Source organism: Neofelis nebulosa, chromosome 11 (assembly GCF_028018385.1).
Source record: "Neofelis nebulosa isolate mNeoNeb1 chromosome 11, mNeoNeb1.pri, whole genome shotgun sequence".
NCBI classification, from domain to species: domain Eukaryota; kingdom Metazoa; phylum Chordata; class Mammalia; order Carnivora; family Felidae; genus Neofelis; species Neofelis nebulosa.
The window spans coordinates 22242760-22258801 of record NC_080792.1 but is presented as its reverse complement, the minus strand read 5'-3'; the positions used below and the strand labels follow the sequence as shown (position 1 = coordinate 22258801).

At 37.3% G+C, this 16042-nt stretch overlaps 1 protein-coding gene and 1 non-coding gene across 5 annotated transcripts in view; both read left to right on the top strand.

Annotated features, from left to right (window-relative positions):
• DCC (DCC netrin 1 receptor) overlaps positions 1 to 16042 on the top strand; it is a 1139939-nt gene that overhangs the window by 787229 nt on the left and 336668 nt on the right. For all 4 annotated transcript variants that reach the window (XM_058692059.1, XM_058692060.1, XM_058692061.1 and 1 more), the window contains exon 8: positions 13234 to 13390. In XM_058692059.1, coding sequence (XP_058548042.1) covers positions 13234 to 13390 — 157 coding nt within the window. The remainder of the gene's footprint in view (positions 1 to 13233; positions 13391 to 16042) is intronic.
• On the top strand, positions 10842 to 10946 carry LOC131490678 (small nucleolar RNA U13). Its single transcript, XR_009251189.1, has one exon. It is a non-coding gene; the product is annotated as a small nucleolar RNA U13 (small nucleolar RNA).

Below are 16042 nucleotides of genomic sequence, written 5' to 3'. Positions count from 1 at the left end.
ATTATTAGGATTACATCAAAATAAAAAGTTTCTTCACAGCAAAAGAAACAATCAACAAAACTAAAAGACAACCTACTGGATGGAAGAAGATATTTGCAAATGACATGTCCAAAGAGGGTTAGTATCCAAAATATATAAAATAATCACACAGCATAATACCCAAAAAACAAATAGTCCAATCAAAATTGGCAAAAGACATGAACAGGCATTTATTCAATACATACAGATGGCCAACAGACATAAGAAAAGATGCTCAACATCACTCATCATCAGGGAAATACAAATCAAATCACAATGAGTTATGACCTCACACCTGTTGGAATGGCTAAAAGAAAAGCACAAGAAACAACATGTTGGTGATGATGTGGAGGAAAAGGAACCCTTGTGCAGTGTTGGTAGGAATGCAAGCTAGTGCAGCCACTGTGGAAAACTCTATGGAGATTTCTCAAAAAACTAAAAATAGAATTACCATATGATCCAGTAATTCTGTACCCAAAGAAGACAAAAACACTAGGATTTTTTTAACACAATTTTAATTTTAACACAGTTAAACACTAATTTAAAGGACACGTGCACCCTTATGTTTATTGCAGCATTATTTACAATAGCTAAATTCTGGAAGCAGCCAAGGGTCCATCGATAGATGAATAGATAAATAAGATCTGGAGTGTGTGTGTGTGTGTGTGTGTGGTTGGGTGAGTGTAATAGTCTACATAATGGAAAATTACTCAGCCATAAAAAAGAATGAAATCTTTCTATTTGCAACAACATGGATGGATCTAGAGATTATAATGCTGAGTGAAATTTGTCACTCAGAGAAAGACAAATACCATATGATTTCACTCCTATGTGGAAATTAAGAAACAAAACAAAGTAGGAAAGAGAGAGAAAGCAAGAAACAGACTCTGAACTATAGAAAACAAACTGAGGGTTATCAGAGGGGAGGTGGGTGGGGAATGGGTCAAATAGGTGAACGAGGTTAGGGAGTGCATTTGTGATGAGCACTGAGGCACATATAGAATTGTTGGATTACTATGTTGTACACCTGTAACACTGTATGTTAGCTATACTGAATTAAATTAAAATGGAAAATAAAAATAAAAAACTAAGACACCAACATTGTTACATTACTGTGACCTAGACTGGACTTTCTTTGGATTTCTTCAGTTTTTTTCATTAATATCATTTTCCTTCTCAGGATACAATCCAGTGTACTACCTTATATTTAGTTGTCATGCTTCATTAGTATTCTTTTCCTGTAGCAGTTCCTGGTGCTCCTTGTTTTTCTTGACCTTGACTATCTTGAAGAATATTGGCCAGTTATCCTGTAGAGTATCTCCCAATCTGGGTTTGTGTTGAGTTTTCCTCATAATTTCAACTGGGTTTATGGGTTTTTGGAAAAACTACTGCAGAGGTGAAGTACTCAAGGATATGTGATAGCCATATGACATCACTGGGCATGGTCACGTTCACCACTTAGTTAAGCAGAACGAAGTTTGCCAGGGTCTTACCATCAAGTTACTATTTTTCCCTTTTCCTACTCTTTTTCTTTGGGAACAAGTTACTACATCTAGTCCACTTTGTAGCTTCCCTACCTCTCTTTAATGGCTGCAATCAGCAATCTGACCAAGATCTAGTAAGTTTATAACATATTCTTTGTTAATTCTCTAGCACACATGTAGATAGCTTTAGAAGGCAGTATAGCTATATGCTGCTGCCTGTGGAAGAATACCTCCTCCCTTGAAAACCTGGGTTAATTGCTCAGAGGGAGTTCAACAGTAAAACTCATACAGTCACAAAATTTCCCATGCCTTATCTGTATGGAAGAGAATTGGACCCCAGGGGAGATACTTTACATGTTTGGATTGTGATACAGCAGAGCAGCAGAGAGGGCAGAAGTCTCACTTAATACCTCTTACTTTGATTGTTTGTTTTATTTTCTAGTTATCCCTAAGTGAATTTATTTAAATACCGTATTTTGATCTCTGTTCAGACACAGCTATAATATGAAGGGAACTGGAGGCCATTTAGTTAACTTTCATAACCATCTCTTCATGCTTATTACAGAATTAGCTTCAGAATCCCAAACTAAATTGAGTAATTTAGGAATGTTTCAGTAAGTGTGGCATTAAGCTCTCAACTTTTTACAGGTCATTTTTTTCTCTTTTGTCAAAATATTCCTGTGGATATAGAATACAATTTGCTCTTTGCATTACATAACCAAAGGTTGCAGAAATGATGGTTTCCTTCTCTTTTGAAACCTAACAAATGTTTTCATTATTGAAGGTGAAGGCCACAGTACTTTGTATTTTTATGTTGACAACCCTTATAGTGAAAGAATTATTTTTGGTGGATTCAGTAATTATTGTAAGGATGAGATAATAGGAATTTTCAAACATATTGAAATGAAAGTTGCATGCGTTCATACTGTTTCCCCATCTTTTCTCACTTTCTTACTTTCTTTTCTTAATTTAATTAATTTGTGACAGCTGTTTGCATATTGGAAAAGGCAATCTTTTTTAATATTAGTAAAAATATTATTCCAGTTTGTCATGCATTTTTCAGTATCATTTGTTATGCTTTTCTATATAGAAGTTTTAGTTTCAATATAGTAATATTTATAGATACTTTCTTTGTGGGTTCTTTTATTATGTCATACTCTTACAACTGCCTCCCCATACATTTTGACAATAGAAAAAAACTCGGAGACAGAAGGCATGATAATAAAGTCATATAATCAGTAGTGACTCTAGCACAGACTTCCATTGTTTTAATATCCTAATTCCAAACTTTTTTTTTTGTATTATATTATCTTTAAACACAGCTATTACCCACAAAGTGAACAGTGTGGCTACCACTGAGTTCCAAATACTGTCTTGAATTTGGATGAATCGGCTTTGAAGAAAAAAGAGAGAAAGAAAGAAGTAGAAAAACAAACAGGAAAAGGGACAAAGATATTGTTGTTGTCCCAGTGTGATAGAACCTTAGTAGTGGCAATCTGACAACCTATCTGCACCCTAGAAGATAAACTGTCTAGCTACTGCCTGAAAGACAAAATAGTCTGCCTCCTAATTTCTGCCTCCTATTTAATCCCTTGATTCTTTTCACTTTACTCCAGAAAAAAAATATATCATCCATCATGCCTCTTGATGATGATAAACATGTCAATTTAGGCCAAAAATATATTTTTTGCTTTAGTTATAATAGCAACCAAGAATCAAACTTAAAACAAATATTTATTATTCTAGTTGAATCCCTGTATCCTGTATTTCAGAGTTTTCACATGCCCTATGTTATATTTGGAATTATTCAATAAATTTACCAACCTTAATTCGATTTGATGTGGGTCTTTGGGTAAATCAACACATTTATTGATTATTTAAAAAACCAAAAAGGACTTTTAAAAAGACCCATCTTTTTTTGTAGGAATTAATACTGTTCTACTTAGACTGACCAGAAAGAATACTGGAATTTGATGCACAGCCACAATTTATGATTATATAATATATTTTTATTACTTAACCATCTCTGATTGTTGTTCTTTTTGTTTGCCTATTTAATAGATTCGAAGTATGACTGCTAGGTTCAGGCCAGTAAACCTCTTCTTTTTTTTAAAATATAATTTATTGTCAAATTGGCTAACATACAGTGTGTAAAGTGTGCTCTTGGCTTTTGGGGTAGATTCCTGTGGTTCATTGCTTACATACAACCAGTGTTCATCCCAACAAGTGCCCTTCTCAATGCCCATCACCCATTTTCCCCTCTCTCCTACGTCCCCATCAAGCCTCAGTTTGTTGTCCGTATTTAAGTCTCTTATGATTTGCCTCCCTCCCTCTCTGTTTGTAACTATTTTTCCCCTCCCCCTCCCACATGGTCTTTTAAGTTTTTCAAGATCCACATGAGTGAAAACATATGATATCTGTCTTTTTCTGACTCACTTATTTCACTCAGCATAATACCTTCCAGATCCATCCACGTTGCTGCAAATGGCATGATTTCATTCTTCCTCATTGCCAAGTAGTATTCCATTGTATATATAAACCACATCTTCTTTATCCATTCATCAGTTGTTGGACATTTAGGCTCTTTCCATAATTTGGCTGTTGTTGAAAGTATCCTTATAAGCCTTTTTTATGGTTTACAGTTTGTCGTCTCCCTTACTGTAATACATCAAAAAAGGAAAGAAAAAAAAAAAAAAAGATGAGCTTACATGAGTGGTCATTCACCTGTGGTTGCAATTTCTCCATGCTTCCCATCTGACTTCCCAGAAAGGAGACTAGAACAGAATTGGACAGCCTCTCTCACTCTTGCATGCTCTCTTTCTCTCTTTCTCTCCGTCTTTCTCTTTCTCTTTCTCTGTGTCTCTTTCTCTTTCTCTGATATGTGTAGGCCTAGAAGGACAAACTCAAAAGGAAACAGGGTTCTAAGGAAATGTCTTTCATATGCATTCTGTGCACCCCTGTAATTTTGCAGCAGCTTCATAGTGGTGATATAAGGCTCTACTTCTATAAACTTAATTGGAATAAGTAATAATTTATCTTAGTTTTATATCCTCTTTTATTCTTTTTATTTCCCTTTAATTTGTTTTGGTGGCTATAAAATTCAAGGATGAGTACCTAGGGGTTAGAGCCAAGATGCTTAATAAACCTCCATGCCCTGCCAATGCGCTCCTGGCCTAAGATGCTGCTTCCCACACCCGTTCTCTTCTCGTCTATCAGAAACATAGCATTTGGTGAGTGTGTCATATTCTGAAACTCTCACGCTCCGAGACATTTCAGAGCATTGAAACTAGCCCATCCTGGCAATGACCATTTCTACAGCTACACTTAGACAGTAACTTTAAATAAAGTCTTTTAAAATTTGTTTTTAAATCCCATGGACAAAGTTGGAAATTTGCCATTAGTAGAAATCAATGAGCCATCAAATGTGATTGCAGTTGTTTTGTTTTGTTTTGTTTTGTTTTTTGGTCACTGGGTTTCCAGAAACAGTAAAAGTTCTTAATAGTATTTATAATACTAAAGAGGATAGCTTGAACTTTTAGTTCTTCCTATTTAATTTGTATTATTTTCAACTTACTTTAACTTGAATTTCTTACTGAAAAAAATCAGTTACTTAAAAAAAAAAAATTAAGACTACCTAGCACTGATTCAATTATTTTTTTCTTAACAACACAGCTTGTTAGCTATTTCACTTTGGTAGTGTCTTATTATCAAAGGAAATTGCATGGGAAAACGCTGCCTCTTAAAGCCTACCATACTGATTTGTATCAGCGATGCATGTGTTCTTTAGATGTTCTTCACGGCTGGAGAAAAGGATCACATGGCAGCCTGGGACAAAGCACCAGATGGCTGGGATAAGGTGAACATTGATAAAGGCACATGAGAGATGGGAGGGGAGATGTCACAGCTTGTCAGTCTTTATCCCTAGAGGAAGCTCTGGTGACAGGGGAATGATTGAAATGGCATATTCCAGGTCCCTAGATGTGGAGAAGGGATAAATAATGACTAGGAATTCAATGACATAAACTCAAGGGAAAGGATGGAAACAAAAGGAGCTGGGGACAGGGTAGAAATGGAGTTTTCCTACAGTTGGTGAAAGATGCCAGGAAGAGACATTGATGAGAGAGATGATTAAAGTTAGCCTTACAAAGCCTTGGAATAGAGACAGCTGGAAAGGGTACAATGATTAGTAAGAAAATACAGAGAAGGAAGAGACCTGAAATGAAGTACATTTTTCTTGAAGTAGACATGTGGTTTGACAAAAAGGGGAAAACAAAGGATGAATTTTCTTTGCAACCTGATAAACGAAATAGGGAGAGAGATTGAGCTGACCATGTCTTATCCTTACATGGAGGAATCATTCTTGTCCCCAACTCACTTGACCTATCAGACTTAGCCCAAATCCTTCCCAAAGCCTTTCTGGTAAGGATCCTAGATTTCCAACAGGATATCACGAAACTAGGCCAGCAGAGGCAGACTTTCTGCTTTCTGGATCTGAAGACAGATTAAATAATAATAACAATTCCTTGAATACATATCATATGCCAGGTTCTGTGAGCAGCCCTTAAACCTAGTTTATATCAGCACATAGGCCTGCATGTCAGATAAATTGGATCAGTTTTCAAATGTGGAGGGTAAGTATCAGAGAAGCTAAATAATTTTCCAAGTTATGTAGTCACAAAGTAGCAGAGCAGGGATCCAACGCCCCTTCTATTTAATTGTAATTTTCTAGTATAGTGCATTAGTTTACATAAATGATGGACTAGCCACCTTCCCAAGCTGCCTGAGATCCACTCTATTTTGGATAAACCCTTTTAAAAGGTACTTTATTAAATAAACAAAGTGAAAATAAAGAATACAATTCATTCACACATGTGTAGGTTGACCAGTTTACCAGATAGTATTTTCTTCTCATTTTGTCTTTTGAAAAGGCTTCAAACTCTGAGAGATGTAGTTATCTCTGCTGATATAATACCACCTTACAGGTTTTTTTTTTTTCATCATATATCTTTGTGTGGCCATAGGTGATCCGTCTTACCATGCAACACTGGCCTGTCAATTCTCTTTGATATATGGCTTTGGGATAAAAATCACAGTTCCTATAACAGATCCCCAGGTTCTTTTCTAGATGTACAAGTTAACTCAAATTAACTTTTTAGGCATCTGATCTGCTTCTTAATGAAAACATTATTTCTCTTAGGCATTACTCCTGTACAAGCACATCTTCTACATTGTTTGGCACATAGTTGGATTTTAGGAATGTGTTCACCTCTCATTTGGTACAAAATGAAATAGTCTCTTCGTAAATCTACATTCCCTTGGAAGCTTCCTCTGAGTTCAGTTTTTTTAATCTACTTTGTAATTTATTAGCAGAGTAATCATGATTAGTATGACCAGCTTGTAATAATAATAGCTCACTTCCTTCCCAGTACATAATCTCAAATACCCATTTTTGAGGGTTCTGAAAGGGAATTTTCTGATAAGTCTCAACATTATAATTTCACAATTTTGCAATGCCTTTCATTTAGCTAACACTGCAAGAATGTATTGGATGCCTAGGATGTCACTAAACGTATGGTGCTAGATTTAGGGATTAGAGTGATGAACAGTTTAGACTTGGTTTTTCCTCTAACAGAGAATATAATTTGGTATAGGATACCAAAAAAAAAAAAAAAAAAAAATGACTAGGCCATTGCAGTTCAGAGTAGGAAGTGCCTATAGGGGACTTCACCCAAGCCTGTGAGAGTCTAGATTTAGAGGGTCCTAAGCCAAGGTGGGAATCAGTGAGGTGATACCTGAGCAGAAATCTGAAGGAGGAGCCCAGGCCAGAGCAGGAGAGAAGTTGGAGGGAAGTATTCTAGCTCAGGCTGTGGCACAGAAAAGTAGGAGAGGTGAAAGCATGGGGTCTTCATGAAACTAATTAAGGTCAGTGACCCCAGAGACCTTCCACTGTATCCTTCTCAGGTTTACCCCTGCCCAAGACAACTGAGAACATAGAGCTTGAGATGAGAGGAGCAATATGAGAGGTGAGAGTAGATGGTCCTTACAGTGAAGCTGGGGCAGGGAGAATTACCCATTACTGAGCTGGCTTTCCTCCCTGGAATTGGAAGATGGATTAAAACAGCCCTTCATGCAGTGCCTTACACATAGTAATCCCTCCATGAATATTGAATGGATTAATGATTGGACACATAAATTGATCTTAGCAAAGAAAGTCCATACATGCATGATCCAATTCCATAGCACTACTGCTATGATAGTTTGTAAAATAAGAGGTCTGCAAAATAATATGTTTCTGGGAACAGAATAGAAATGGCTTAGTGAGAAAGTGTTCTGATTTATAAACAACCACCTTACTGAAAATTTAGCATGGAATTTGTTTAAAAATAAGAGATTATCTTGCCTGGGTGGCTCAGTCAGTTAAGTGTCTGACTTCAGCCCAGGTCATGATCTCACAGTTCATGAGTTCAAGCCCTACTTCAGGCTCTGTGCTGACATCTTAGAGCCTGGAGCCTGCTTCAGATTCTGTGTCTCCCTCTCTCTCTCTCTGCCCCTTCCCTGCTTCTCTCTCTCTCTCTCTCTCTCTCTCAAAAATAAATAAATATTAAAAAAAATAAGAGACTATCTCAAACTTAGTAATTGTCTTACATGTATCCACCTTATGTCTTAAAATTAGTTCCCTATTCTCTTAGGGAGAAATCCACAGTTTAAAAATAAATAATTCTTCATTTCAAGCATAGTGGTAGGAGCTTGATAGACATTCAATAAATGTTGATTATTCAATTTTAGATACTAACCCAATAAATTATTTTATGTAAAGATTAAGATTTGGGGCGCCTGGGTGGCTCACTCGGTTAAGCGTCTGACTTCGGCTCAGGTCACGATCTTGCGGTCCGTGAGTTCGAGCCCCGCGTCGGGCTCTGGGCTGATGGCTCAGAGCCTGGAGCCTGCTTCCGATTCTGTGTCTCCCACTCTCTCTGCCCCTCCCCCATTCATGCTCTGTCTCTCTCTGTCTCAAAAATAAATAAACGTTAAAAAAAAATTTTTAAAAAAAGATTAAGATTTAATGAAATGTTATAGAGATCATTAACTTCTATCTCATATTAACTTAAAATAAAAAGTGGCTTCAAATCACTATTTTTTTAAATTCACATTTCTTAGTTTTACTAAAGTTCTGAATACACTAGCTCAAAAGCCATGATTCTTTGAATTTTGAAAATAACATGAAACTTTAGAAAAAAATGTTAGTCTTTGTAATTTCACATATACAGCTGACCTTATTTTTGGTAGGTTTGTGAAATTACTTTGTGAACTACAAAAACTTTAAACCAAAACTTAAATTTTATCTACTTCTCTATTTGGACAATTAAAATCTAGAGTTTGGAGTCAAGGGAGCGATGATAAGAAAAGAATACAAAAGGAAAAGAGATAGAGTTTGCCCTGAGGACAATTAAATGTTCCTGTCATTTCATTAATGTTATCTATTTATATTTTACTTAAATCTTCAAGCTAATAAGGAGATGCCGTGAAAAAAAAAATCTAGTTGATCTGGCAGCCACATTTATAGGATTTCAGTTAACAGTATGGGGAATGATAAGGAAATAAGCCTATCGGTGTTTGATGCTTAACACAAATTAAGTATTTTTGTGTTTTTGTGATACATCTTATCTTTCATGTGCCTCATAGCGAGTGGAGGTCAGACAGTTAATAAGCTCAGAGGAAAACTAATGTCTGTAAATATATAGTAAAATCCTGAGAGAAAAAAAACCCTCTTTGATATCTAGACGGAACATGGCTTTATAGAAAAATTAACCCAATGATATAATTGTTACCAAGGCTATTGCAATAACATCATAAAATAGCAGTAGTCGTCGTTAGTAGTAATACTAGTAGTAGAAATAGTAATTAGTAATTTAGAAACCAAAGTTTTAAAACTGTTCTTTTGATTTATATTATTTTCAGAAATCACTTCCTTTCCCTGGATTGTACTATGATAATTTTTTAAAAAGAGATTCTTACAAAAAAAAAAAAATAATAAGACTATGTTATAGGGTGGCAAATGCACCTCTTCTTCTCCATGACAACAGATAAAGAAGCCGTAACCATGGCAACAGTAATGGGCCAGGGAGATTAGGCCCAGACTGGAGATTAGGCCTCCAAGAGCAAAGAAAAAAAGTCCTGATTGGTTCCTTATTGAGACCTTATGTGAAGATGAGTGACTGTTGAGAGAAAGCCTGGAGGATTAGTAGGAACAAAATTAATTCCCTGTATAAAGAAAGAAGCCATCTCTTTGTTACAAAATGTGTCCGTTCCTTTTCAGACTAGGACTGTTTACACTGGGGTAAAAGAGTCCGCGATTCATTCTATTCTGAGCTTTATCTGTGTCCTCTGCATCTAGACTAGCTCTGTGAGAAGGCACTCCTGGAGGCCTGAGGAAAACAGCATCTGTGTGCAGGCTCTCATTGCTCGGCTTCTAGGCAGCCCCTGAGTGGGTGGGGAAGTCAACTCATTTCTGATGTGACACCGTCTCTACGTGAGGTGCTTTTGAGGAAAAAGGAACTGAAGATTTGTCCCCTTTTCTCTTCCAAGTCATTTGTCTTAACTTCTTGAGAGTTCTCAAAAGGTTTTTGCAAGTCACCATTGATCACATTTGCTTTTTAGAAAATCTTTTGTAAAAAAAAGTCGTGTAAGGATCCCATTTACTTTAAACTGGTAAGATGTACAGGTATTACATTTGGAGAAAATGAGCTATGATTTCACAAGGATGCAGGGGTTACTTAAGGTTTTTTAAAATGATAAATTTATAGACCTGAGAATGTTTGGTCAGATGGTATGAATATTTTTCACTTTAAAGGATTTTGCCAAGTGAACTGCTAAAAAGACTGTACTCTTACAAACTTCAACTGACAGTGTAAGAGAGTGTCACATCCTGGCCAACTGTAGATACTAACATTCTTTAAAGTCTTGCTACTGTGACAGATTTTTTTTAAAGGCATTTTATCCTGACAGACTTTTTTAGATTTTATTTTAATGCACATTTCGTTTACTGTCAGGTTGAACCCTACTTTCAAATAAGTTTCTGTATTATTTTATTGATCTTTGGACATGCCTGTTATATAATAGATATTAACTATCATCTGTTAGATATTTTGCAAATACTTTGGATCAGTCTTTCCAGAGGAAACGACACTAAACTAAGTGACAGGGGATAGCAGGAGTTAGGTGGACGAGATGGGTCTGGTGGAGTGGGAGCTACTGTGTGAAGGCTTTGGGGAGTCACCCGTGTATCCTCATGGAGAGAGCCTGCTTAGTGCAAGCAGCAAAAAGCCAGGGAGGCTTCAGATCCTCTTGTCATTTACAGATGTGACGACTGGGTGTTCACGTTGTCGTGTGACATGTGCTTCCCTCAAACTTTGTTATGACCTCGGCACATTACCCAAAATGAGGTGTGGGGGGGGGGTGGAGCCAGGGAACCTCCATGTGAACTGCATGAGGAATGCCTTCATCTATTGTTCACTACTGTCCCCTCTGGGCCTAGAAGGGCTGGCATTGGATAAGCACTCTGTGAATACTTTTTGGATGAGTAGAGCTAACGGATGCTGCTTACTGTGGAAACCTTGCAAGCCTTTCCCCAAAATGGTATTTTTCTGGCAATAGGAACACACTAAGCTATTGTGCAGGAAAGCTAATGCCCTTGGAATCACCCTCAATCAGTGGTGGGAGAGTGGTAGATAAATATCTCAGCTTGTTTGCCTCAGAACAGATAACTTTGAGGCCTATGCCACACTGGCCCCCAGAGTCCCTAGTGGAGTTGCCGTTCAGTTTCCTAGTATGCTGACTGCCAGATAATTCACTTTTTCTAGCCTTCACTCCCTGCTGTCTCACTGCCCAACTTCCCGGTGGTTCCTTGGATCAGCTTCCAAATAAACGATTTGTTTTGAATCCTTTTCTTAGGACCTCTTTGTGGAGGAAGCCAAACTAAGAAAAGTGATAAACAGGAGCCAGGCCAGTAGGCTGATTTTGAAGTTTGGAGATTCCCTGAGGTAAAGAGTAGACACGGAGGATAAATTAATAGTAGATGGGTATGACCAGATGTGTCTTTTTACAAGCTTATTCAGGAAGCTGTCCAGAGAATACATTTGAGAGAGATGAGAGCAAGGAGAGCAGAGGTGCTTGAAGACAGCTGTGGCAGTTCTGACAAGACAAAATGACGGTGGGGCTCTAAGTGTGTAAGTGGAGCTAACACAGAGTAGATTTACCTGATGTCCAACAGGGGGAATCCTAGAAGGAATGAGTGAGAGAGAGTCAAGGGTGGGGATACCTGTTCGGTTTCTGGGCTGTACAGTTGAGAGAACAGTGTAGACACAACTGAGTTGAGTGGCCCAGTGGGGAGAAGCAGGCTGAGTGGGCAGTGAAGGTGGTGGGAAGGATAAATTCACTTCAGTGTGCTAGTTTGAGATGTCCGTGTTGTGGGGAAGTGTAGGTTTTTATCAGGAAGCTTCATATCACCCACATTTTTGAGACAGATGCTACATGTCCAGGCGTCAATCTTCTCCCTCCCCTTACCACTCTGCCACAAAAGATTGACTAACTTGCTACCAGTCTACCATTTGTTTCAAATACTATGTTGACCAAAAAAGTAAGGGGGACTTTCACCTATAAAGAAGTGCTAAGTATCTATGGGGCCAGGAATAACTTTGAAAGCTTTCTGCAGCTCTTGAAAACTTCTTCTTCTATATAACTGGTATGCATTGTCAATTGATAATATTTCTGGAACCACTGGGAATGAAGGTAGGCTCCCTCACCCCAGTAGATTTTCCATCTAATAGGAGTGTAGTACACAGCAGGAATAGTGATTCAGCCAGCCCTTGGAGAAAGTGAATGCAAGGATGGAGACTAACTTTGAAAAGAACTGAAGAAAGCAGCCCACACAATCCAGTTTGAAGATTAAAAGTAGGCAAATGTGTCATTGTGTTTTAGGGATAGACATCCCCTGTCAGGGTGAAACACGTTTCCTCCCCTTGGAGACTTGAAAAAATAAGAGAATGAATTATGAATTCATACACATACAAACACACATCTGATAGAAAATTTACAGATTGTAAATGCCCCAAATATTTAAAAAATGAGTTCTCCAATTGTGGATGATTTATTCCTGTGAATAACAATTTGCCAAATTTTGCTATACATGCAGTGGTACCCTACAAGCATTGGACAATTGTATGTCTTTATGTCTGGTAGAATTTTTTTTCCTGTAATTTCCTTTCTAGCAGGTAGTCTATAAGAACTCTTTCTACTTTTTGTTAGCTTCCATGACTTTGATTTGATATTTCTTCAAACTGTATCTAAAACAGGGTGAACAGGCTCTGAGTGGAATGAGGTTTTTGTAGTAACTGCTTGGTTACCTGAGGCACTTGTCCATGGCTATGTTCCTCTGCCTCATGCCTGAACAGAACACTTGCTAATGGTCCTGGATCCCATGAGTAATGGAAACTGGACAAATATTCAGTAGAATCATATATGTTACTAATTACCCACCCTTTCATAAGCTCCAAGAAATTCTAATAGAGTTTTGATTCCATTTACTGTTTGTTTGCTTTCCTTGGTTTTCTTCCTTCCTTTATAATCTATGAATGGATCATTCTATGTTTGCTAATGGGTCTGCTCTGCCTTCCTGCGTATCTCCCACCCATGGCACCAACATCTCTGACCACCTCCTCTCCTTCCTTCCTAGCTATCCCAAGCTCCAGTGTCCTCCCTTCTGCTCCCAGAGATGTGGTCCCCGTGTTGGTTTCCAGTCGGTTTGTCCGTCTCAGCTGGCGCCCACCTGCAGAAGCAAAAGGGAACATTCAAACCTTCACGGTCTTTTTCTCCAGAGAAGGTGACAACAGGTAGGTCATACCAGTATCAATCTGCCACCTCTTTAGATATATACTGTGACATAAAGGCACCTGCAGGGGATCTTGAGAAGGGACTTTGGATACCATGTGGTATCTCAGCTCTGCCCATCACTCATTAGTAAGTGAAGATGATATATCTCCATTGCCTGTGTGTGTGTGTGTGTGTGTGTGTGTGTGTTCTAATGGGATTGTTTATAGAATCAAATGAAATCATTTATCAGAAACTTCCTTGAAAAAAGACAAGCATATGAATTTATGGTAATTAGGTTTTTTATGTCCTTGGCTTTCAAAGTAATAAACAGAGAACAGAATTTGGCTGTATATTGATAGAACAGGGTATGAGAGAACCACAGTGGCCAGGTTGTAATCCCAATTCTGTCATTGACATCACGTGATCTCAAGAAAACCACATAACTTCTTCGAGCCTGACTTTACTGTGTAATAAAGAGTAAATAATACTTTAGCTTACAAAGTTTTTGTTAGGATTATACATATGTAATGTCATACAAGAGTGTCTAGTATTTGGTAGAAATGTTGTTCCTCTTTTCACTTGTCACTTGTAGGCAAATGTGATCTGTATATGTCTAGTTTTAAGATTACCATTCTTGATTTTTCTCAACATTTTCTCCTTGAAATATTTCATGATTTTAAGATTTTGAAGTTTTATTTGTAAGCGTAATGTAGATATTGGATAAATTCCAATCACTTCTATAGGAGTAAACTGTGTAATATCTCTTTATATTTCTTTAAATTATTAAACTTACTTAGTTTATATTCCATGTTTGATTACTCTAATATCTGCAGTCCTTGTGAGTCTAATTCAGCTATTTTTTTCTGCTTACTCTTCCTCATAGTAGCTTGTTTCTTTTCATGTATAGGTGATTCTTGATTGTTAACTCTAATCCTTAGAAATTTTTCTGAGGGAATTTTTGAGACCAAGTATTAAAGAACAATCTTATGGGACGATGTGCTTTACCAAAATGAAAGCATGATAAACCAGAATTTTGTTAAAGTTTACTTGCTCCATATGGGTCTCATGCTGATATTTTATTGCTTATGAGAAAGTCCATTAAATAGGATAACATTTGTTTTTCTGCTATTTTTAACACATCAACTCACATGAGTAAATGCAGACTTGTGATAAGGAATTCTCAGATTTTTTTGTGGTTGTTCTGTTTCAACTAAGCTAAGGCTGAGATTGTACATTCGCCAGTTCTCTCAGGAGGCTAATTTCCTTTTCTACTTCACCCTCTGAGATTTGCTCTTTCAGGATCTTTGCTGTATGTGAGGCTCTCTAATCAAACCATATACCCTACTTTATCTGCAAGCTTCATTTCCTATTCTTTTCTCCTATTGGCTACTAAAACTCCTAGCTCTAGACTTCTATTGATAGGCACATACCATCAGGCAAATACCAGCTCCATAAGTCTGCTTACTCACTATGATAATTCTCTTATTTTGCTGCCTGTATATTACGGATAAAAAAAAACCCACTTTTTTAAATAAAAAAAGACTTTGAATAATTTACCCAACATTTTAAGTGTGCCATAACAGAAAGGTTTTTCACATAATACTTAGTTTGCCATACTGTTTTAAATGGCACTTTGTAATATTTACTTGAATGCCTATATAATTGGTATCATTATTATATATTATTAATTATTGACATTTGAGCAAGTGCATTTGAATATAAGCATGTTCGGTCTTTGGGGAATTTTATTTAAGATTAAAGCATAAAGCCACTCCATAAACATTTCACTTAGAAGGAATCAGACACCAGAAACTAATATTACATTGTATTTCTAACTGAGATTGAAATAAAACATTTTTTAAAAAAGGAATCAGAAAAGCAAGGAAGCTTTTGGAATAGACCTTTCCATTCTATTCTTTGGGCATTTTTTACTTTCTCTCTACTTCATCAACTATTGGGTTTTCTGGATTGCCAATTAAAGGCAATCGAAGAGATCAGCATGTTAAAACTCAATTTGTTTCAGAGAAACATTGTGTTGCCAAATCCCAAGATTCTGTACAGAAGAGCATCTATTGACAAATGCACTCTGCAGATCTGCTGTGCCTCTCACATAAGTGTGGAACATCATCATTATGTCCTTAAACAGATGAGGATTTGGGTAGGGCAACTAGGGTCTATGTAAATGTCTATCTGTTGATTTGGCTAAGTCCTGAGTTCCAAGTCTTCCCTTCTACATTAAACTTCCTCTTATATATAACCAGTCTAAACTGGACACTAAACGGGAGACAGGGGTTTCTGGAATGTGGCAGCTTCTTTCATCCTTGAATGAGAACTACGTTCACTTTCTGTAAAGTTTACCAGCCAAGGGAATTGTAACCTGTATGATACTTCTACATAGATGGAATATTTTGGGTGTGGTGGCAGCATGGGGGAACTAGAGAGGGAGAGTGAAAAAGAAAGGAACAGAGAGAAGTAGAATGAAAGACAGGCAGAAATGACTAGTGTCCTAGAGGGATCCTCTTGTTCGCAGGGCTGAGCTCACAGTAATCCTGGCTTTCACCATATTCACTCACTCATTCATTCATTTTTTAAAATGTTTTTTTTTAATTTATTTTTGAGAGAGAGAGAGAGAGAGCGAGAGAGAGCAAGCAGGTGAGGGACAGAGAGACGGA